The sequence below is a fragment of the Nerophis ophidion genome, linkage group LG07, assembly GCF_033978795.1.
Source record: "Nerophis ophidion isolate RoL-2023_Sa linkage group LG07, RoL_Noph_v1.0, whole genome shotgun sequence".
Classification (NCBI taxonomy): Eukaryota; Metazoa; Chordata; class Actinopteri; order Syngnathiformes; family Syngnathidae; genus Nerophis; species Nerophis ophidion.
This window is the reverse complement of record NC_084617.1, coordinates 77,307,984-77,331,500: the sequence shown is the minus strand read 5'-3', so window position 1 is coordinate 77,331,500 and position 23,517 is coordinate 77,307,984. Positions and strand designations below refer to the sequence as shown.

Genomic DNA, 23,517 nt, shown 5'->3' with positions numbered 1-23,517 from the left:
GTGAGTACAGATACCGGCCTTTTATAGAATCAAGTAGAAATTATAATTTTTTTGGTTATTGTTATTTTTTTTTAAATAAATGAATGCACACTGTGTGTAATTTTGCCACTGTACTATTAATTTCTTCCTGTTCATCATGCACCTTAATTTAGTTGATGTTGTCTTGTTAAATGTTTTAGGATGCTTTATTACACTTTCTGGATGAATAATGCTGTTGGATGACTGAGATGACATCCAAAACAAGAATAGCGGCATTAAAAATACTGTACTAAGCATTAAGAACAGCATTTTTACAAACATTGACTTTTTTTCTAAAGGAGACAAAAGATTGCATGGATTAACACAGGGGTGTCCAAACTTTTTCCACTGAGGGCCACACATGGAAAAATGAAAGCGTGCGGGGGCCATTGTGATATTTTTCATTTTCAAACCAGAACAAAATGTATGGATTTTTTATATTTTTTTATTTATTAAAATGTTAAAAATAAGTCAAATTATCATTTTGAATTTGTTTTATTTAACGCTTACAATAAATTTCTATATCAACTTCAAGTTGATATAAAGTAATACAAATATGGCTTTTCTATCAAAAACTACTTTTTTTTTAATAGTAAAACTGAAATACTCCGTATTTAGTAATTAAAGCCCTAAAAGATCAATAATGCAGGACACCATTGATTTTAATTACTTTATATTTTTTGAGTAATAACAGTGAAAAGATAAATAAAATCCCAATAAATATATTTGGGATCAAAAGGTGCCCCACTCATAAAGTGATACATTTTTATTAGGTTTTTCTTTTACTTTCACCACATAAGTTACAGGATCAAATTCTATCAATTTTACATTTGAACTGTTATTTTGTTTGTTTTATGCTCTTTTGTCAAAGAAAACTTTGATGTTTTTATATGGCAACCACACAATATATGCAGTATTTACAACACAAAACATTTTAAACTGAAAGACTTGAAGTCATTGGATCCTTGAAAATAATTAATTATAACATAACTTTTTTTTTCTTTTTTTTCTTTTTGAGCAGTGGCAAAAAAAGACAAATAAAGAAAAGACAAAAAAAAAACCCCAGCCTGCATGGCAGCTTTGTGTCAACATTTCAGCTTTTTCTCGTTAGATTTCACCTCATTCCCCTTTTTTTTAAGTGTTTTATTTTTATTTTTGCAATAGCATTTCCAGAATGTGTGGCGGGCCAGTGAACAATTAGTTGCAGGCCGCAAATGGCCCCCGGGCCGCACTTTGGACACCCCTGGATTAACAGATTCTAAATCTCGTGATGCACTTTGTACGCACACAGTCTTCCATTCGTTAATTACTCTCTAGTTCTGTGTTTCGTTTGTTCTTTTGATTACGGCTCACTGTTAGTGTTTCAAGTGTCTGCAGTATAAAAAAGTATGCAGCCAGTGATTGTGACCTATTCCTGACAGGCTTGTGTGATGTAAGAGTCTATTTTATTCTTGTGTTCCAGTGGCCACTCAGCAGTGTAACATGCCTCCTGCCTTGGACAGGCTTCAGAGATACTTTAGCTTCTTTGTGCAGAACAACCATGTGGATATAAAAGCAGGATAACTAGAGGACAGCTAGCAAGTCATCGGCAACAAGGTTGTATTCATAGTGAAGGAGTGATGAAGAAAGTCTCGGTAGGTTTAGTCCTGGCGAGATAGATGTTTATTGGCATCATGTGATGATGATCGTATTAGGAAGTGAATCGCTTTTTGGTGTCTGTTTGAAATGAGAGACAGTAGGTGCAAAGCAGACCCAATGAGTCAAGTTATGAAAGAAAACTTGAGTGTCTTGCTGTGCTAATGCTGGTTAAACTTTACCTTTCAGATGCCTTACTAGCTGACCTAGAGTCGACGACATCCCACATTTCAAAGCGACCAGTGTTCTTGCCTGATGAGACGCCCTACTCCATCCCCACCAGTGAAAACTATTACCAGGATCTATCAGTTCCACCTCCAGTACCACCTCCACCGACAGCCGAGGCTCTCAACGGTTCAGTGCGAGACCACAAAGACTCGCAGCACTCCTCTCAGCAGGTACACATGTGAAGTGTGACCTTACGTTACAAAAATGTTTCTCTATTAAGCCGTAGAGACTCACAGGCTGGGTCATTTATTTGCTTTTCTTAAGTTATTCTCCATATACTTACATATCAGCAGATTTTGTTAAGAAAATGTTGAAATAAAATGGAATTGTGTGTTGTTGTTAAAGGGGAACATTATCACAATTTCAAAAGAGTTAAAAACGATAAAAATCAGTTCCCAGTGGCTTGTTGTATTTTCGGAAGTTTTTTCAAAATTTTACCGGTCTCGGAATATCCTTAAATAAAGCTTTAAAGTGCCTTATTTTCGCTATCTTCGAAACCATTATCCATTTCCCTGTGACGTCACACAGTGCTGCCAATGTAAACAAACAATGGGAATACCACAGCAAGATATAACGACATTAGCTCGGATTCAAACTCGGATTTCAGCGACTTAAGCGATTCAACAAATTACGCATGTATTGAAACGGATGGTTGGAGTATGAAAATATTGAAGAAGAAACTGAAGCTATTGAGCGAATAGCTATTGACGCTATTCATAGCCATAGTATGGCCGAATAGCTGCGTTAGCATCGCCGGTAAAATGTGCGGACCAAACGATCAGGACTTTCGCATCTTTTGACACTGGAGCAACTTAAATCCGTCGATTGGTAAGTGTTTGTTTCGCATTAAAAGTGGGTTGAAGGAAACGTAATATAGTTGCAAATGCATCTCCAGGTTATCCAAACATCTCTGTGCCATGTCTGCTTTAGCACCGCCGGTAAATAGCATGTTAGCATCGATTAGCTGGCAGTCAAAATCAACAAAACTCACCTTTGTGATTTCGTTGACTATCGTTGCAAATGCATCTGCAGGTTATCCATACATCTCTGTGCCATGTCTGCTTTAGCACCGCCGGTAAATAGCATGTTAGCATCGATTAGCGTAGCATGTTAGCATCGATTAGCTGGCAGTCAAAATCAACAAAACTCACCTTTGTGATTTCGTTGACTATCGTTGCAAATGCATCTGCAGGTTATCCATACATCTCTGTGCCATGTCTGCCTTAGCATCGCCGGTCAAATGTGGAGACACTCTGGCACATTCAATGGGGGTCTGGCGGCAGACACTTTGGCATCTTGGGGCCAGTGGTGCAACTTGAATCCCTCCCTGTTAGTGTTGTTACACCCTCCGACAACACACCCACCAGGCATGATGTCTCCAAGGTTCCAAAAAATAGTCAAAAAAATGGAAAATAACAGAGCTGAGACCCGGTGTTTGTAATGTGTTGAAAATGAAAATGGTGGGTGTGTTACCTCGGCGACGTCACATTCTGACGTCATCGCCTCCAGCGCGATAAACAGAAAGCCGTTTAATTCGCCAAAATTCACCCATTTAGAGTTCGGAAATCGGTTAAAAAAATAGATGGTCTTTTTTCTGCACCATCAAGGTATATATTGACACTTACATAGGTCTGCTGATAATGTTCCCCTTTAAGTGTGTAGGTGCAATGTTTAGTGTCGGGGCCAATATCTATCTTTTGAACTGATCTGTACCACAGCTGTGTTTACATTGCTGAAGATTGCCTGCTCATGGAGACACGATTACATTTCCATAATCCTTGTTACACACATGCAGGAGGTGTAAGTGAATTCTAGGAAAATGCGTGTCTTTCCACAACACCGTCTCGAACGCATTGTTTGTCCACAGTGATACTAAGATACTAATCCTCACCACCATGACGAAAAATAAACCAAAACTCATTACACACACACCGAGGAGTACGACACAAAAAGCTAAGTGTGAACACTTTAATGTAAAGTAAGGGTGATCGATCACAGATGTCAATACTATCTATACCAGGGGTCACCAACGTGGGCACCAGGTCGCCCGTGAGGACCAGATGAGTCGCCCGCTGGCCTGTTCTAAAAATAGCTCAGATAGCAGCACTTACCAGTGAGCTGCTTCTATTTTTTAAATTGTATTTATTTACTAGCAAGCTGGTCTCGCTTTGCTCGACATTTTTAATTCTAAGAGAGACAAAACTTAAATAGAATTTGAAAATCCAAGAAAATATTTTAAAGACTTGGTCTTCACTTTTTTAAATAAATGTATTTTTTTTTTTTACTTTGCTTCTTATAACTTTCAGAAAGACAACTTTAGAGAAAAAATACAACTTTAAAAATGATTTTAGGATTTTTAAACACATCGGGACGGCGTGGCGCAGTGGGAGAGTGTCCGTGCGCAACCCGAGGGTCACTGGTTCAATCCCCACCTAGTACCAACCAACTTGTCATGTCCGTTGTGTCCTGAGCAAGACACTTCACCCTTGCTCCTGATGGGTGCTGGTTGGCGCCTTGCATGGCAGCTCCCTCCATCAGTGTGTGAATGTGTGTGTGAATGGGTAAATGTGGAAGTAGTGTCAAAGCGCTTTGAGTACCTTGAAGGTAGAAAAGCGCTATACAAGTACAACCCATTTATAACCCATTTATATACCTTTTTACCTTTTAAATTCCTTCCTCTTCTTTCCTGACAATTTAAATCAATGTTCAAGTAAATTTATTTTTTTATTGTAAAGAATAATAAATACATTCTAATTTTATTCTTCACTTTAGCTTCTGTTTTTTCGACGAAGAATATTTGTGAAATATTTCTTCAAACTTATTATAATTAAAATTACAAAAAATTATTCTGGCAAATCTAGAAAATCTTTAGAGTCAAATTTAAATATTATTTCAAAGTTTTTTGAATTTCTTTTAAAATTTTGGTTCTGGAAAATCTAGAAGAAATAATGATTTGTCTTTGTTGGAAATAGAGCTTGGTCCAATTTATTATATATTATAACAAAGTGCAGATTGGATTTTAACCTATTTAAAACATGTCATCAAAATTCTAAAATTAATCTTAATCTGGAAAAATTACTAATGATGTTCCATAAATTATTTTTTAAAAATTTTCAAAAATATTCAAATTAGGTAGTTTTTCTCTTTCTTTTTTTTTGGTTGTATTTTGAATTTTAAAGAGTCGAGATTGAAGATAAACTATGTTTCAAAATATAATTTTTATTTTTTTCCGTTTTTTTCCTCTTTTAAGCCGTTAAATTAAGTGTTTTTTTCATCATTTATTCTCTACAAAAAAACCTTCCGTAAAAGGAAAAAAAATGTACGACGGGATGACTGACAGAAATACCCATTTTTTTGTATATATATATATATAGATTTATGCATTAAAGGTAAATTGAGCAAATTGGCTATTTCTGGCAATTTATTTAAGTGTGTATCAAACTGGTAGCCCTTTGCATCAATTATTACCCAAGAAGTAGCTCTTGCTTTCAAAAAGGTTGGTGACCCCTGATCTATACCTAGTATGGTATCATTTGTTGTTCTTATTTTTTTAAATTGGAGGGTTGTTTTTTCATTTTTTACAAACTCATGGAGCAAGTCTCTGCATTGAAGACAAAACTCAAATGATACCAATTGCTTGGATTTTAATGACGTGACGTCTGGCTCACGTCCCGTCCGTTAAATATGCGTGGTGGTCAAGCTAGCTCTGTTCTCAATGGGTACTAGGTGCCATTTAGTCTTTCTCAAAGAAAAAATGCCCTATGCTTGTGATGTTTTCGACTGTACGAATTATTCCAATTGCAAAAAGGACACACCTTTCTTCAGAGTTCCTCCAGAGGTAATCAAAAACGGTGGAAGATTGCAAGATTTTACAAAACAACGAGAAAAGCATCTTATACTCCAGTCCAAGGAAGCAGAGTCGAAGAATGCATGAGTTTGCAGTGATCACTTCTTTAAAGGTTTCTTTGATATCATTTCAACGTTTATTATTTCCCATTTAAGTATCATCTTGAAATTATTATTATTTCTTAAACACGTTTGCTACGACTGTTTTGAAAAGCACCAACTCGGTGAGTCTAAATAAAAGAAAGGTAAATGTGAGGAAAACCTAAAATAGTTAATGTTTTACCAAAGGCAACAATCATAAATTAAGCTTTCAGCAAACACACAATGTTGACATCTAGTTATATTTTGATAAAGATAGGGAAAAATACGACGTGTGCAACAACCACAAACAGACACAAAGTTAAATAATTGAAAAGCAACCTTACCTGAGAAAAAAACATGTATATATATCTGGGAGAGTCTTGATAGCCATTTCCTTGACCCAGCCACACACAAAGAAGCATTGGCTTTTTCAAGTTTTCATCTGTTTTGTTGTCTAGAATGATGTCTGGAGCACAATAGTTCGATATGTCTGGGAACGCGACCGACGTACAATCCTTTATCACTCGACATTTTATTTTTATTTTTATAAAGTATAGGGATCCATCACATTGCGTAGTTAGATTTTTTTTGCTTATATCTGCTTTTCGCAGGAACATTTAAGCCTCTTTTGTACTCGGCTAGTCCGTACGCTGCTTGCTGTACAACAGCCATCTTGGCTTGGTTGACCACCACTGTTATAGCATGTTCTATATGTTATAATTATTTGAATGACTCTTACCATAATATGCTAGGTTAACATAGCAGTTGCTTATTTATGCCTCATATAACCTACACTTATTCAGCCTGTTGTTCACTATTCTTTAATTATTTTAAATTGCCTTTCAAATGTCTATTCTTGATGTTGGGTTTTATCAAACACATTTCCCCTAAAAATGCGACTTATACTCCAGTGCGACTTATATGTTTTTTTCCCTTCTTTATTATGCATTTTCGGCAGGTGCGACTTATACTCCGGAGCGACTTATACTCCGAAAAATACGGTAGTCAAAAGATCCAAACTAGATAGATATTTGTGTGTTGTACATCGTCAATTTGATATCAGCTTTATAAATCTAATGTGAAACAATGCATGTTTCTTTTGTAAATTATAAGTCAGCAGTACAAACTAAGTGACGTAATAGTATGTATTTGTACCATGAATTGATTAACGTGGACAAGTTGAAAAACTTAATGGGTTGTTACTATTTAGTGGTCAATTGTACGGAGTATGTACTGTACTGTGCAATCTACTAATACAAGTTTACATCAATAAAAAAATTAATAAACTAAGATACAAGGCTGAACTCTTGCTGTATTTGTGCAGTTAAAATGATTGTCACTAGATGACCAAAAAATAAGTTTTTTCAAAGTCTAAAAGGATTGACTGATAAAAGACTGACTGTTGAATGGATGCAGTCTCTAGGTTCGGCCCAAAAGAGCTCATGGTCGGGGGACAGAAGCAGTTCTCCACAGTCTCACACTGAAGAAGACCACGTCTACAGGTTACTCGCTGCTCTCACTCTGTCAATATTTCCTCTTGTAGCTGTTGTTAACACGTGGTTCTCGTTGTCAGCTTTCCTAACAAACAGAAGTCATCAGACTCATCGACAGCAGCCATGACCTCAGCCCTCGGCAGCAACCTCTCAGAACTTGACAGGCTACTGCTAGAGCTCAATGCGGTTCAGCAGAGCTCCCCTTCCTTCCCCACTACAGGTAACATTAAGACTTTCTTTGTCAGGCCTCTTAATGCTAATTAGTAGTAAAGGAATAGTGTTCATGTTTCCACAGAGGAGAGGGCACCGCCCTTGCCATCCACAAGCATCACACACTATGAAAATGGCAATACTCCTGAAATCCGAATTAGCCCACCCCTTCATGAGGAGCCCAAGAGAAATGGAACAAAGTCGGATGAGGCTCGGCCAACAGTGGAGAGTCTTTTGGATGAGCTGGAGGGTTCAGTGCCCTCAACAAGGTTCGTATGCCAAAGAAAAGCTGACACTAAAAAGAATATTGATAGTTGATTAGTAATCGACTAACAGCTTTTGAATTCAGCTGGAGATATTTATAGGCGTGTGCTAACAATAAAGATGAATATACTGTAACTGTGCCCCGCGACCCCGAAAGGGAATAAGCGGTAGAAAATGGATGGATGGATGTGCTGCTCATTAGGCTGCGACAAAATAAAAATAACTATTAAAATGTTTCCCTATTTTAAAAGTAAGCACAAAAACAAAGTATATTTTTTAATGTAAACTAAAGGCAATCAAAAATAGCAACAATTACAAAACCCAACTTTATCTAGCGAGCTTGAGAGGAAGTGTTTGTAAGCTGCACACAGGTATGTTATTACCTCCTGGCATTGATAGAGATATCACAGTCATTGTATATTATTGTATTACTGACTAATTATTGGCATTTTAGCTATCTAACATATTTTAGAAACTTCACATCTGAAGTTTCTAACGGATAAATGGTAAATGGGTTTTACTTCTATAATGCTTTTCTACCCCTTTTTAAGGAGTCCAACGCACTGTGACAGTATTTCCACATTCACCCATTCACACACACATTCACACACTGATGGCGGGAGCTGCCATGCAAGGCGCTCACCCATCAGGAGCAAGGGTGAAGTGTCTTGCTCAAGGACACAATGGCTGTGACTAGGATGGTAGAAGGTGGGGATTGAACCAGTAACCCTCAGATTACTGACACAGCCACTCTACCAACTTATAAATACAGTTGGACATAGAGGCTGAATACATATAGATAAAATTGTGTAGACAAAGTTTAATTAACTTTAGCTTAAATATATTTAAATGTTATTTTTCACGCAACTTTCTCTGTTGTCAGATAGCTAGGTAAAAAGCTAACTATCATACTGAGTTGGGATCGCATCCCCCAGATGTCCGACATGCCTCCGCTTTAATAACTATCTCATCACAGAGCAAGGTCCACTTTTCAAACTGAGGAAAGTTTTTGTCTTTGATTTGTTTAGGGTAAAATGTTCCCATTCTCTCACTGTGTTATTAACCATTTTTCTCTTCTGCGCTGACTCGAGCATTTTTGTTTTTGTTGGAAACACAAGCTATTGTCTCGACTATTGTCAACACATTTTTTTGTTGGCAACACTTTTTATTGTTGAACGAATTGTTGCAGCCTTAACCCTTTAGTAAATTGCATTTTCCAACCCCTCCCCTCGCCACAGTGGTTTGGACAGTCCCACTCAGCAACAAGCCCGGATTTCAGCTTCTTGTGCCACAAGAGAGTTGGACGAGCTGATGGCCTCCTTGTCCGACTTCAAGGTACACAAATATAGTAGTGAATCATGAGCAGGCCACTAACAAACAAAAGGCTCCTTTTAAACTTTATTTCATATTCTTGATGGATACTCTGTCTGTGTTCTGGCTTACTTTCATTTCTGTGTTTCTAGCCCAGCTCTCTGGGCTCTTTGCTGCACCAAACAGGAGCAACTTCTACCACTTCTCATCTTCCAGTCTCTACCTTCATCCCCCCAGTGACTTCTCCTTTCTTCAGTCTGTCCCACCCATCTACCTGTGCCTCTTCTTTGTTGTCTCTGCCTGCTGGTCTCGAGCTGCACATAGACGAGGACGGAGGAGACAGAGGCTTGTCATCGTCTCATCTGAATCATATTCCCTGTCACAGTCCTATCTCCTCCCTCTCTGCGGCCAGTGACCTCGACTTTGTAGCAGATGCGTTTGCCTTTGTGCCCCCGTCCCCGAGCCATTTGCTGCAGGTCATGTCACAGTCAGCGTCTTTAAGCTCCAGCATGCAGAGAACCAGTTCAAGCCCATCCACTACTCCTTCACTGACCTCAGTAAACACCGTCCTGGACAAGACCTCACAGTCACCTAGTCCATCTGTAGAGCAGTTTTCACCCTCAGCTGCTGCTTGTAATCAGTCTTGTTCACCTGACAAAAAAAACAATGGGTCTTTTGTCATCCATGATCCTAGTTTGAATCACTCTGCTTCTCCCCTTCACACACTCACCCCTTCTATCTCTTCACCTTCACCTCTCCCTGCTACTTCCTCTGTATCGCCTCCCCTCACAAGGTTTTCCTGCCAAACCTCCACTACAAACATCATTTCCCCTGTGACCTTCCCGACTTCTTCAATCCCTACTGGACATGTGCTGGAGCCAAGACCCACAACCAAGAGTGCCAGCCCCCTCGTCCTGCATCAACTCCCCTTAGAGGAAACCTCCCTGGATGAAGCGCTGGACAAGCTGTTAGCAATGAGTTTTTCACAAAATCTGTCAGCTGACCCGCAGCTGACGATGGAGACACATTGTCTCAGCGGAGATGCCCCAGAAGTACAGGAGTTTTTCCTTCCCATGGACAGAAACTGTGCGCAGCCCAACACTTTCACCTGTGCCACCAACACCATTACTGACGAATCAGTGGACGGAGGTACCGATGCCAATGGAGAGCTGGACTGGGCCGATGAGGAGCTGTCCATGTCTTTCCATGACGGTTTTGATGGCACCATGACGCCTTATACCGAGAGAATGTACACAGATGGCAGCATGACCCCGCTGACAGAAGCCAGCTGGATGGACGAGTGCATGACGCCGTCCACATGCCCCGGGACGCCTGATGTTGCCCTGGATTTACCTTTGCTGCAGCCTCCCAATATGGACCGAGTCTCTGCATCGGGTCATGTAGGCATTTCCTCTCTTGCTAGATGCAGGTTGCCTTTGTGTTCCTCAAAGATAACATTTTTGTTTGCTATTCAGAGTGGTGCATCTCTACCAACTAGTACCTGTGGCAGTACTACTCTGTGCTTGGCATTTGTAGAGACCGCAACATCAAATAAAACCATCAGGGCTTTGTAATACATTGGCTAAGCTAACAACAAGCCTTCCTGGGCAAAACAAGAGAAAGTAAGGGACTTGCTAGCATTATATAATCTCCCGATTCTCCGTGGACCATGAAACTTTACAGTAATAAAAGCCATCGCATCTTTTGTTGGCAAAGATTTACGGCGCCCACTTAAATCGGCTTGTGCGCATCGTGAACCACGCAATGTTATGATTATGCAAGGAAATCATTATTTTTATTGATTATATTTGTAACTGAGAGTTTTGCAAGATCACCGCGGAAAAAAGGACTGCAGTCGCACTCAGGAGGTCCTTTTGTTTGCAGTCAGCTCCCCGCACACGGCACTCTCGTTGAGTGCGGCAGAAGAATAAAGCACACACTCCCAGCTTTACTTTGCGTTACAGCCTGTCAACATAAAAATAACAGTCCCTAAATACTATAAGAAACAATACCTTAATGCGATTTTTTAGTAATGGAATGTTAAAACTTGAACTGTCCGAAGTTGTTTATGGTGAAGAGAAAAAACTGAGTACCGTTTGTATTTTATAACTATGGTTATGGTTTGAGTTTATTTCAAACATGTATACAGATGCAATATGTTAAATAATATATAACAGGAATTGATTAATCAATTTAGAACCTCATTAATTGAGAAATTGGACTTTCATGCTATCAGAAAATAAATCCTCTGATGTCTTTCTGTTGGAGACAGCTGATAGACACGTGCTTAGTATTTCTGCACAATAAATCAATTACTGTAGCGGTTTGCTTAACAGACCATTTTAGTTATCTGGCCATGATACTATTACCATGTTCTCCATAGACTAATCACACTAATACTGGTTTATGAGCAGCCAGCTGAAGTTCAGGTTGTTGGTAGGGATGCACCGAAATGAAAATTTGTGGCCAAAGCTGAATGAAATTTAAACGCTTGGCCGAAGGCTGAATACCGAATAATGAATGCAGTTTTTCACAATTTTTTTAATATTGCATGAATAGCCTAGAATAAATATTTAGACATGTTTTTCAAATAAAGTATTTTTTTATTGAATATTGACATTTTTTTAATATTCCAGTAGCCTTTGCTTTTCAAAAAAAGCACAAAGTTTTTCATTTCTATTAGGCCTTCAAACAAAACATGCATTCCAAAAAAAAAAAGTGCATTAAAGTGGATAAACCCACAACAAATGAATGATTGTCCTTTTGGCAAAAGTCTGCTTAGCCACAATAGATATGCTAATAATGTAAACAGAAGGCCCCACTAAATCTCAAAGAGTGTGTGCTTGTAACCTCATACACTTATACAGGTACACAACATATCCCAACGTCACTGCACGTTGGTTGATTGCGTCACCGCGTCAAAAACTTGCGTCACACGCCACTATTCGGCCTTGTTTTTAACTCATTCCACCGAAGGCCGAATGTGGCTTTTTTTGCCATATTCGGCCGAATATATTCGGTTACCACATATTTTTTGCTGTTTGATTCACTTCTTGATGTCAAGAAACACATTTGGCTTACTGCAGTTTGAGAGAAGGCTGTGAGTTTTTTCACAGCAAGTAAGAAGGCGTGCATGGAGTGTGATTCTAAACCCGTCTTTCAGCAACCGCATCCCTGCTTTGTGAGTGAAAAACTCATCTGCTCGGAGTGCTGTGACCGTTTCTTTCAATCAAGGATGATTCCTGTGGATTGATGATGAGTTGCTCAACATTCCCGTCTAGATCAAATCAGTAATAAGGCGGACTAAGGAGATCCCCAACGTGCATCCTATGTATCGAGAAGGTCTCCTGCGCAGGAAAATGGGACCTATCATTGTCAACAAGAACACTTCCCAAGATCGCCTCATCGAGGAGCTTCAGGGCAAGTTCGGTATCGCCCGCCCGGAGCGGCGGCGTAAACAATCAGACGACTGGCTGACCGACGGGGTCGTTGTCACGTCCAAACCACAGCGTTTCCGTCCTGACGGAGCCGCCGGCGAAGTTGACAAGGTTGGCTGCGGTGTGTTCAAAAATAGATTTATTTCCATTTTTTTTTCACGGCCTACACTGTTCCTTGTTTGCTCCCCTTCTCTCTTCCTCTAGCTCATAATTACACCCGGGTCGCCTGTTCCTGCGAGAAAGGTTCTCCCGCCTCTATCACCTCCCATTCCTCATCACCCACCAGTCACAGAAGAACCTAAACAAATACTTCCACGCCAGCAGGCTCCTGTTCCTATACCTCCACCCCCTCTGCCACCTTCTCCCCTCGCTCAGCCTTCTCACAGCCAGCAGCACATCACAGCACCCCCTCAGCAGCTAAGAGCACCTTTACCAGCCGAAGTTCAGGAACTTCCTGCCCCCAAACCAGAGCCCTCTCCTTCTGTTCGTGTAAGCCCAACCCAGCTACCACCTGTGGAAAATGTCCCACCAGTTGCAGACAAAGCCCTGGTATCTGTAGGCTGCCAAACTGACTACGACCCACTCTTCTCCCCAGTGCAGGCATGAACCCTTGTCTCTTCTTCCTTACTGGCTGTCCCTTTTATTAAATACTTGCAGTTAACTTTCTAAGAGACTAATGAAGCTATCAGGTGTATTTTTAACACTTTCCAAATGACCTCATTCCTCAGATGGCTCAAGGCAAGGGGGGTTCTCCGGGCAGTGCCAAGACACAGGTCAACAAGCTGGACAACATGCTCGGGAGCCTGCAGTCTGACCTCAACAAACTGGGAGTGCAGACTGTCGCTAAAGGAGTTTGTGGCGCCTGCTTGAAGCCAATCGTGGGCCAGGTGAGATGTGAGATGTGGTCTGTTATTGGCCAGCAGCAACCCACACACGATAGGACCATTTCTTAAAATACACCTAAATGTCTGTCTTTTCTTACACTCTAAATCTAAGATCTAAGATCTAAGATACAAATAACAACTGTTAAATAGCGTGTCGGAAAAAAACGTGTCCGCACTAACCCCTCTGCTTCATGGTGGCAGAGGGGTTAGTGCGTCTGCCTCACAATACGAAGTTCCTGCAGTCCTGGGTTCAAATCCAGGCTCGGGATCTTTCTGTGTGGAGTTTGCATGTTCTCCCCGTGAATGCGTGGGTTCCCTCCGGGTACTCCGGCTTCTTCCCACTTCCAAAGACATGCACCTGGGGATAGGTTGATTGGCAACACTAAATGGTCCCTAGTGTGTGAATGTGAGTGTGAATGTTGTCTGTCTATCTGTGTTGGCCCTGCGATGAGGTGGCGACTTGTCCAGGGTGTACCCTGCCTTCCGCCCGATTGTAGCTGAGATAGGCGCCAGCGCCCCCTGCGACCCCGAAAGGGAATAAGCGGTAGCAAATGGATGGATGGATGGAGTACTATTAGTGGGCGTGTTGTGTGTGTGATCTACAAACCCCGTTTCCATATGAGTTGGGAAATGGTGTTAGATGTAAATATAAACAGAATACAATGATTTGCAAATCCTTTTCAAGCCATATTCAGTTGAATATGCTACAAAGACAACATATTTGATGTTCAAACTCATAAACATTTTTTTTTTTGCAAATAATCATTAACTTTAGAGTTTGATGCCAGCAACAAGTGACAAAGAAGTTGGAAAAGGTGGCAATAAATACTGATAAAGTTGAGGAATGCTCATCACACACTTATTTGGAACATCCCACAGGTGTGCAGGCTAATTGGGAACAGGTGGGTGCCATGATTGGGTATAAAAGCAGCTTCCGTGAAATGCTAAGTAATTCACAAACAAGGATGGGGCGAGGGTCACCACTTTGTAAGCAAATTGTCGAACAGTTTTAGAACAACATTTCTCAATGAGCTATTGCAAGGAATTTAGGGATTTTACCATCTACGGTCTGTAAAATCATCAAAAAGTTCAGAGAATCTGGAGAAATCACTGCACGTAAGCGATGATATTACAGACTTTTGACCCCACAGGCGGTACTGCATTAAAAACCGACATCAGTGTGTAAAGGATATCACCACATGGGCTCATGAACACTTCATAAAACCACTGTCAGTAACTACAGCTGGTCGCTACATCTGTAAGTGCAAGTTAAAACTCTACGATGCAAAGCCAAACCCATTTATCAACAATATCCTGAAACGCCGCCGGCTTGGCTGGGCCCGAGATCATCTAAGATGGACTGATGCAAAGTGGAAAGGTGTTCTTTGGTCTGACGAGTCCACATTTCAAATTACATTTCGAAACAGAGGACGTGGTGTCCTCCGGAACAAAGAGGAAAATAACCATTCGGATTGTTATAGGCGCAAAGTTGAAAAGCCAGCATGTGTGATGGTATGGGGGTGTATTAGTGGCCAAGGCATGGGTAACTTACACATCTGTGAAGGCACCATTAATGCTGAAAGGTACATACAGGTTTTGGAGCAACATATGTTGTCATCTAAGCAACGTTATCATGGACGCCCCTGCTTATTTCAGCAAGACAAGTGTTACAACAGCGTGGCTTCGTAAAAAAAGAGTGCGGGTACTTTCCTGGCCCGCCTGCAGTCCAGACCTGTCTCCCATTGAAAATGTGTGGCGCATAATGAAGCGTAAAATACGACAGCGGAGATCCTGGACTGTTGAACGACTGAAGCTCTACATAAAACAAGAATGGGAAAGAATTCCACTTTCAAAGCTTCAACAATTAATTTCCTCAGTTCCCAAACGTTTATTGAGTGTTGTTAAAAGAAAAGGTGATGTAACACAGTGGTGAACATGCCCTTTCCCAACTACTTTGGCACATGTTGCAGCCATGAAATTCTAAGTTAATTATTATTTGCAAAAAAAAATAAAGTTTATGAGTTTGAACATCAAATATGTTGTCTTTGTAGCATATTCAACTGAATATGGGTTGAAAAGGATTTGCAAATAATTGTATTCTGTTTATATTTACACAATTTCCCAACTCATATGGAAATGGGGTTTATAATAGGAGTGCAAGTACAATTGATAAATGCAAAAGTGGTGCAGATCTCCCTATTTGAATGAGGATTATGTACTATTCCGGCTGTCACCATGGAGACACTAATTTCCCTCCACACTCATGACAACATACGCTCCAATGGTCCGACCTGTGCTGTGTTGTCATGTTGGGGAATATGCTGCAAAATAAACCACATTTTCTGGGCCATATAGAAGTGTGATCTCAATAACTGAAGCTGAGCACGCCAATGTTGTGCTTTGGGGAGGTGCCAGGGCTGTTTGTATGTATAGATCCATCCATCCATCCATTTTCTACCGCCTATTCCCTTCGGGGTTGCGGGGGGCGCTGGTCCCTCTCTCAGCTACAATCAGGCGGAAGGCAGGGTAGATGTTTCATATAATGGATACATTTTCTAAGTTATAACTAAACAGTCTCAATGTTGTTCTCTTTGAGGAAACAATCATAAAATGAAATCAAGGTCAACATTAATCTAAATAAAATAGAGCAGGTAAAGGAATTTAAATATTTGAATGTTATTTTGGACCCTAAGCTAAATATTGATGGCCATATTAAAAAAATGACTGAGACCATAAACAGGAGATATAAAGTGTTTCAGGTGTTGTTTATCTGTTCAAGCTGCACGAGTTTACATGCATGCAGGGATTTTATCTCATGTCTTATTGTGCCATGGTCTGGGGACAGGCCACCAAATGTGTAGTGAAGCCTCTGTTGTCGTTATATAAACACACACTAAAGATATTTGACCAAAAAACCAATGAAGCATCATCACTGCCATAATACCCAAAAAATATAACGTGATGAGTTTTGATTATTACTTTCATTTTTATAAGCTATTTTTAAGTGTCTTCATGAGTCTGATGTAATGTGTGAAGAAATCCACAGCCACAGATCCACTTTTAACCACTAATATCACAGTCAAAATGAAAGCTTGTTCCCATAGGCACCATAAACTGTTAATAATGTTTAGACAAAAGTGTATATTATATATACTATTATATATATAGTATTTATATAGGTGTGTGTGTGTGTGTGTATATATGATGGACATATGTGTATTTTGGGTATATGCATTTGTGTATTTATGTGTGTATGTGTATGTATGTATGTGGATATACATATATGTATATGTATGTATATATATATGTGTGTATATATATATATATAAATTGTATATGTGTGTGTGTATATATGTGTGTGTACATATGTATATATGTAAGTGTGTGTGAATTTAAATGTATTATATATAGATAATATATAGCATCTACGCAGCAACCACTGAACTGAATTATATTATATATATTATTGTATTATGTATTGTAAATATATATTGTATATGTATAGGGGTGGGACCTAATAAGTTTACTTCTTCCCACTCCCTTTTGAGCCAATCTTGACATCTACAAAAGATTAGTCACATGTAATGTTTTCAATGTAGGTGTAAAAAATAATGTATTCATATATTTCTTTTGTATTTTATGTCATTCTCTTGTTTTGTTTGCATGGCTCAAAATAAATCATTCATTCATTCAAATCCAAAGGTACAGTAGTGAAGGTGCCGGACCACTCTTAGTCTGCATTGTCAGTGAAGACTCACATCTGTGGAAGTCTTTGCTGCTGGACTTAAAGTCACAGTCCAACATTAAACTTTTATCCACAAAACTGAAAAAGTGGCTTAAAGAAAATCAGAATTGTGAGCACTAGAACTGGATGTAGTTTGGACAAAAGGGGCCCATTATCTTTAATCTTTATCTTTAATGTATTATTATTTTGTACTTGTTTTAATCTTTTTGTATGTCTTTTTCACTTTTCTTTTAAAGTCTAACCAGGGATGAGGGTTGCAAATTAGGCTTTGGCTAGAAGTCTTATGTACTTTGACATCGGCAACCTATGTGTCGCAATGTTTCATTGTACTGTCCCTGAATGAAATAAATACATATATACAATAAAAGATAGTATTTAAAAAGAGAATAAAATGGTCAAAAAAAATTATTAATGGACAATTTAGGTAACAGGACTGTGCTGAGATTTTAACCCCCACATTCATAGTTGGCATCATCTAATATACGCAAAAATTAATGAGTGAACGCAGCTTTTGTCCTGCAGTATATCTGAATAATTCAGTTTCCTGTGGCCTTTTTAGAGGGAGTAATGTGTTGCAGTAACAGTATTGAGTTCAAACCCAAGGACAGCATGTCTAAAGTGTAGTTTTACTAAATTGTCTGTTTCAAAAAATAAAATAAACAGAAAGTATATTTGAGATAAGTAACTCAAATATTTCAAAGATTTATGAATGGGTTAAATGATTATATCTCATGATTAAGTTACTTTTTTTTCATTGTTTAAGGTAGTTTAGATAGTTTTTACTAAATATGTAATCAGATCCATGACACTTTGCAGAATGAAAAACTCATTTTACAGCTGTTCTTGTGTATTTCTGAGTTCTATGCTGACGTCTGATTGGCGCAGGTTGTAATCGCCATGGGCCGCACGTGGCATCCTGAACACTTTGTGTGCACGCACTGTCAAGAGGAGATCGGCTCCAGAAACTTCTTTGAGCGTGAAGGACAGCCCTACTGTGAGAGAGACTACCACAACCTTTGCTCGCCACGATGCCACTACTGCAACGGGCCCATTCTCAATGTACGTTTTCTTACGACTGCTTTGTTTCTTGGTGACAATGCGATGTATGTCATGTGTTGCATTATTTACAGCAAGTTGTGACCGCGCTGGACAAAACCTGGCATCCCGAACACTTCTTCTGCGCTCAGTGCGGATGCTTTTTCGACCCAGACGGTATTTTGTCAACTGTGTCTCCCCTTAGTTACATTTGTCTGATCTGTGAGTTCTGGTCATGTTCTTCCTCTGGCAGGGTTTCATGAAAAGGATGGAAAGGCATACTGCAGGAAGGATTACTTTGACATGTTTGCACCAAAGTGCGGTGGTTGTGCCAGAGCCATTGTGGAGAACTACATCTCAGCGCTCAACTCCCTTTGGCACCCAGAGTGTTTTGTTTGCCGGGTACGTAGCTGGTGTCTTATAGTCCTGCATACAGTATATTGTTAGTGTGAGACTACACTACATACAGTATATTGTTAGTGTGAGACTACACTACATACAGTATATTGTTAGTGTGAGACTACACTACATACAGTATATTGTTAGTGTGAGACTACACTACATACAGTATATTGTTAGTGTGAGACTACACTACATCTCCACCACTCATCATGTCCTTACAGGAGTGCTTCACGCCATTTGTGAACGGAAGTTTCTTCGAGCACGACGGCCAGCCTTACTGTGAAGTCCACTACCACGAGCACCGCGGCTCTCTGTGCTCCGGCTGTCAGAAGCCCATCACGGGCCGCTGTATCACGGCCATGTCCAAGAAGTTCCACCCGGAACACTTCGTCTGTGCTTTCTGCCTCAAGCAGCTAAACAAAGGCACCTTTAAAGAACAAAACGACAAACCCTACTGCCATGGCTGCTTTGTCAAGCTGTTCAGTTAAGGAGTGCAGGAGCTTCTATACGTGTGGTACTGCACACTCTATTTTGGGTCAGGGTCTAGAAAAGTAAGGTTTAAAGCCTATAATTTGTAACAGAGTAGGTCTTTAGCTTTTTAAAGTGTATGGATTGAGTACATGTATAGTCTGAACAGGGGTGCCCAAAAGGGCCAAAGTCAAAATGCGCCAATGGGTCTCCGTGATTTGAAGTGTGAAACACAAATAGCCTTGATGTCAATTTTTAAAAAAACATTCAATGACGTGTTCGTCTTGTGGAAATGCCAGCAAGGATTATGCAAGCTTAAGGGGTGTCCTGATTGGAGCCTTGAGGATCCGATTTAAAGGTTTGATGGAGAGAAATTAGTCAAAACAAGAACATTTTGGAGGGATGAAAAAACACAAAACATTTTACAATTAACCAGGATCGTCCGAACTTTCTACTGAGGGCCGCAGACTGAAAAACCAAAGGATGTTGGGGCCATTTTGAAAATGTTTCACGTGCAAATGAAGTGAAGTGAATTATATTTATATAGCGCTTTTTCCTCAAGTGACTCAAAGGGCTTTACATAGTGAAACCCAATATCTAAGTTCCAATTAAACCAGTGTGGGTGGCACTGGGAGCAGGTGGGTAAAGCGTCTTGCCCAAAGACACAACGGCATTGACTAGGATGGCGGAAGCGGGGATCGAACTTGCAACCCTCAAGTTGCTGGCACGGCCGCTCTACCAACCGAGCTATACCGCCCCTATAATACAATTTTTTTTTTTTCTAAAAATGTTATCAGCGCAGAGCTTATTTTCTGTTACGCCCCTCCCATAGGGAGAAGAAAACAACTATAATAGTATTATATGTATATAAAAATGTTGTAAGGACACCTGTGCATATGTATCCTAATTAACATGAAAGAAAACAAAAAATAAATATAGATCAACTTACAACAAAAAACTTTATCAACATTTTTTTCAGTCAGAACACAAAATATTTCAAGTGCATTAATTTGCCTGAAAACAAGTCATCTTATTTAAACTGTAAGCATCTTTTGACCGAATTCATTCATTTAAGCTCAGGACGCAGTATGTTGATGGATGCGGACACATTTGTTACTGGAGCCTTTGTGTTTGTAAGTAATATGCAACTATAAATATTTATAGTTGTAAACAATTGTGTTTTGGACTGCAACTTTCACTTCAAGACACTCATTACATATGGCTAGTTTGTGTGCTGAGCTGCTGTGTAGCTGCTAGCTCATCGTAGCCTGTGACTACCCATATTTACCTTTGCTTGGTGCTTATTGAATGACTTTTTGCAGCTGCTTGTATCGGATATTATACCTGAGATTACTCCTTTCAAGATGATATAATCCCATATTATTATTATTATTATTTTTGCTGGTACCTGATCAGGACACCCCTAGTGAGCTTGAAAAAGGTCAGTATGAACAACGTATCAAATTTGGGAAGCCAAACACAAGAATTCAACAGGCTAGATTTGGCCCCCGGGCCCCTCTTTGGGCACCCCTGGTGTAAACTAGTCTGTGATGCAGATATATCCAGCATATACTGTAAGAACTATGAAACTCATCAAGGATAGTTCGACTTGTGTTTTACTACATACACTCATTACTTCATTTCTGTTGTTGTTTCACTTTTACTTCAGGCGGGGGTGAAAGCATTCTGAAGGCCAAAGTAATCATGAAGTGTGCTTAGTTAACATTCTCACTGGTTGAGCGTGTCAGGAAGTTGACATCAGACCATGGTAGCAGGAAGCAGGTGACCTGATACTGCACAAAAAAACACTCTTTCAGCTGATACTGTTTTTTAAAAAAGTCTTCTCTAATTGTGAGGCCGTAGTTGTGTACAGGCTGACAGCTGATGAGATGAGTGGGAGGAAGGCTAGGAAAAGGCAGAGGGAGCTGGTGTGTTCATGGTGAGAGAGACACTAACCATGAATACCTCCCCAGAATGAAAAGTTGAATGCATGAACAGATTAGATTGGAGCAGAAATGCGTTGAATGAGCAATCAATGACTCTGCCAGCAGAAAACATTTTCTCTTCAGTTCTGCAGACTTATTTGTTAACACCAGCATGTTGGAAACATATTTGATGTGCACAAACGGCAGCGTAACAAAACAATGTTTCTAGTTCCATTATTCATCTCTGCATCTTTTATTTGTATTTGAGAAATTCCAGTATTGCTGTCTCAAACAAGTGAAAGCAGCTCACAGCTTTTATTAATGTTTCACCTGCCAAATCATTCCATATTTTCAGACAAATAGCGAATAAGCGTCATTCAAACCAGTGTAACTTTTCACAGATATTAGGAGTAGGAGGTTGTGGTGATTCCTGCCACCTCTTAATGCTAAGTTTGTACTGTACTGCAATTATTTAAACATGCATTTTTGTACAACTGTAGTTTCAGGCAAGGTAGTGATAGTCTGTGTCGCTTGGTGTGCTTACCGTATTTCCTTCAAATGCCGCCGGGGCGCTAATTCATTTAAAACCTCTTCTCACTCCGGCGCTTACCAAAGGCATGCGGTAAATTTAGGCCCGCGCTTAAGAATTTGAGTGTGATGTAAGGATACCATCATGAAAAGCACATTTAATTAAAAAAAACGTTATTATGGTCTTACCTTTACTTATAAATGAAGTCCATGCGCAGCTCCTTCTGATCAAAAGCATTGATAACTTGTTTATTGAAGTCTTCCTTATCTTTCTTCAGTTTTAAAAGTCTCTCTGTCTCGATGGAGATCTTCCTTTATTACCTCCTGCTTCGATTGAAGGTCCAGTTTAGAAAAGTGTTTTATTTTAGATATGTAATCCTCCATGTTAAAAGTGCAAGCGAGAGGAAAAAATAAACGATCGCTGCTCACTCTTGCTGCTTGTTGTCACTTCTTCTGCAGCCGAGTAGTCGCAAGAAGGATCACTAGCGCCCTCTACCACCAGGAGGCGGGAGTCATTTAATGACTCATATTTGACACACGCAGCTACGGTATATTAATAAAACATAGCTGCTTACTGTTCTTTTTAGCATATTGAACAGCTTGGACCTTAAATCCTACTGAACAGCTCTTAATCTTCTTCCCTTTATGCGATTTCCAATGATTGAAATCAGCCTCCTCCATTTTGAAAATGATGACAGGTGAAGTGTCACTCGTGACGTGACGAGTTTGACCCTGTGGAAATTCTGGACATGCGCTAATAAAAATAATATTTTGCGAAACGAGTTTGACCCGGCAGTAATTCTAGACAGGCGCATACTATATACCCGGCGGCAATTCAAGGAAATACGGTATGCTTGATAACCACTCTAACAATGACAGTGAAAGAAAGTGGTATTGCAACCATGCAGTCAGTCCGAGTCCATGTTGGTGTTGACAGTCATTTGTGTAAAAACCAGCAAGGAAGATGACCACCAGGTTTAGTTCACATGATGGAAGGTGCTTTGGTCTTTCTGTGCAGTGTTTTAAAGCCGTGGTTTGCAAACATTTTTTCACCAACTCAGAAAGGACTTTGCTCTTCAAGTACCACCTAATGGCCAACATTGAAATACAGTAGGTCTAGTGTTCATTACAAGTATATTTAATATTTTGGTCACTGTAACATTACACACATTTTGAACAGTAACACTGTGTATGTGATTATTTGGCATGCCACTAGATCAGGCCTGGACAATTATTTTGACTCTGGTGGCCAAATTTGAAAAAAAAAATGTGTATGGGGGCTGGTATATCTGATTTTCAAGAACACAAATACAAAACCTCACAATAATGTCTGATTGAATGCTAAAAAACTTTATGACAGACCGCCTGAAAAAACGGAATGGGATTTTATGTTTTTTTACTGCGTGAGACACCCAGAATGTCCATGAAAATAAAGAATGTGGGACTGACAATATTAACTATGAAGGATAAAACACTGAATTTTGCCAATATATGAACATCACACCCCCTCTGCATCCACATATTTTACAATCAAGCAAAATGCAACAAACACAGCAAAATATGAACGCGAAGGGTAAAAAAAAACAAAAAACCTACAATCTGATATATGCGATATATCACAAAGCTTTACAACTTTCTTGTAAAAATCTCCTTCCGTGTCTGTCCCTGACACCCACTTTTCAGGTTCTGGAAACACTCTGTGGAAACACTCCCCTCCCACACTGCTTGGTGCCTCGTCTGAGCTGCTGGGACTTAAATGACCATAACTACAAACCCTGTTTCCATCTGGGTTGGGAAATTGTGTTAGATGTAAATATAAACAGAATACAATGATTTGCAAATCCTTTTCAAGCCATATTCAGTTGAATATGCTACAAAGACAACATATTTGATGTTCAAACTCATAAACAATTTTTTTTTGTAAGTAATCATTAACTTTAGAATTTGATGCCAGCAACACGTGACAAAGAAGTTGTGAAAGGTGGCAATAAATACTGATAAAGTTGA

At 39.6% G+C, this 23,517-nt stretch overlaps 1 protein-coding gene across 3 annotated transcripts in view; it reads left to right on the top strand.

Annotated features, from left to right (window-relative positions):
• The window catches only part of LOC133556848 (paxillin-like), a 42,497-nt gene extending 18,980 nt beyond the window's left edge, over positions 1-23,517 (top strand). Inside the window, exons 2-12 of one of the 3 annotated variants that reach the window (XR_009807620.1) lie at positions 1,843-2,051; positions 7,225-7,310; positions 7,382-7,521; positions 7,597-7,780; positions 9,014-9,110; positions 13,252-13,410; positions 18,038-18,211; positions 18,283-18,364; positions 18,441-18,589; positions 18,811-21,767; positions 21,817-23,517. Coding sequence is in view for 2 of the 3 variants with exons in the window: in XM_061907164.1 (XP_061763148.1) it covers positions 1,843-2,051; positions 7,225-7,310; positions 7,382-7,521; positions 7,597-7,780; positions 9,014-9,110; positions 9,239-10,486; positions 12,368-12,634; positions 12,728-13,129 (2,633 nt within the window). In the remaining variant the exon portion in view is untranslated. Of the gene's footprint in view, positions 1-1,842; positions 2,052-7,224; positions 7,311-7,381; positions 7,522-7,596; positions 7,781-9,013; positions 9,111-9,238; positions 10,487-12,367; positions 12,635-12,727; positions 13,187-13,251; positions 13,411-18,037; positions 18,212-18,282; positions 18,365-18,440; positions 18,590-18,810 lie in introns of those variants that run through there. The other 2 variants (XM_061907165.1, XM_061907164.1) reach the window with 2 other exon arrangements.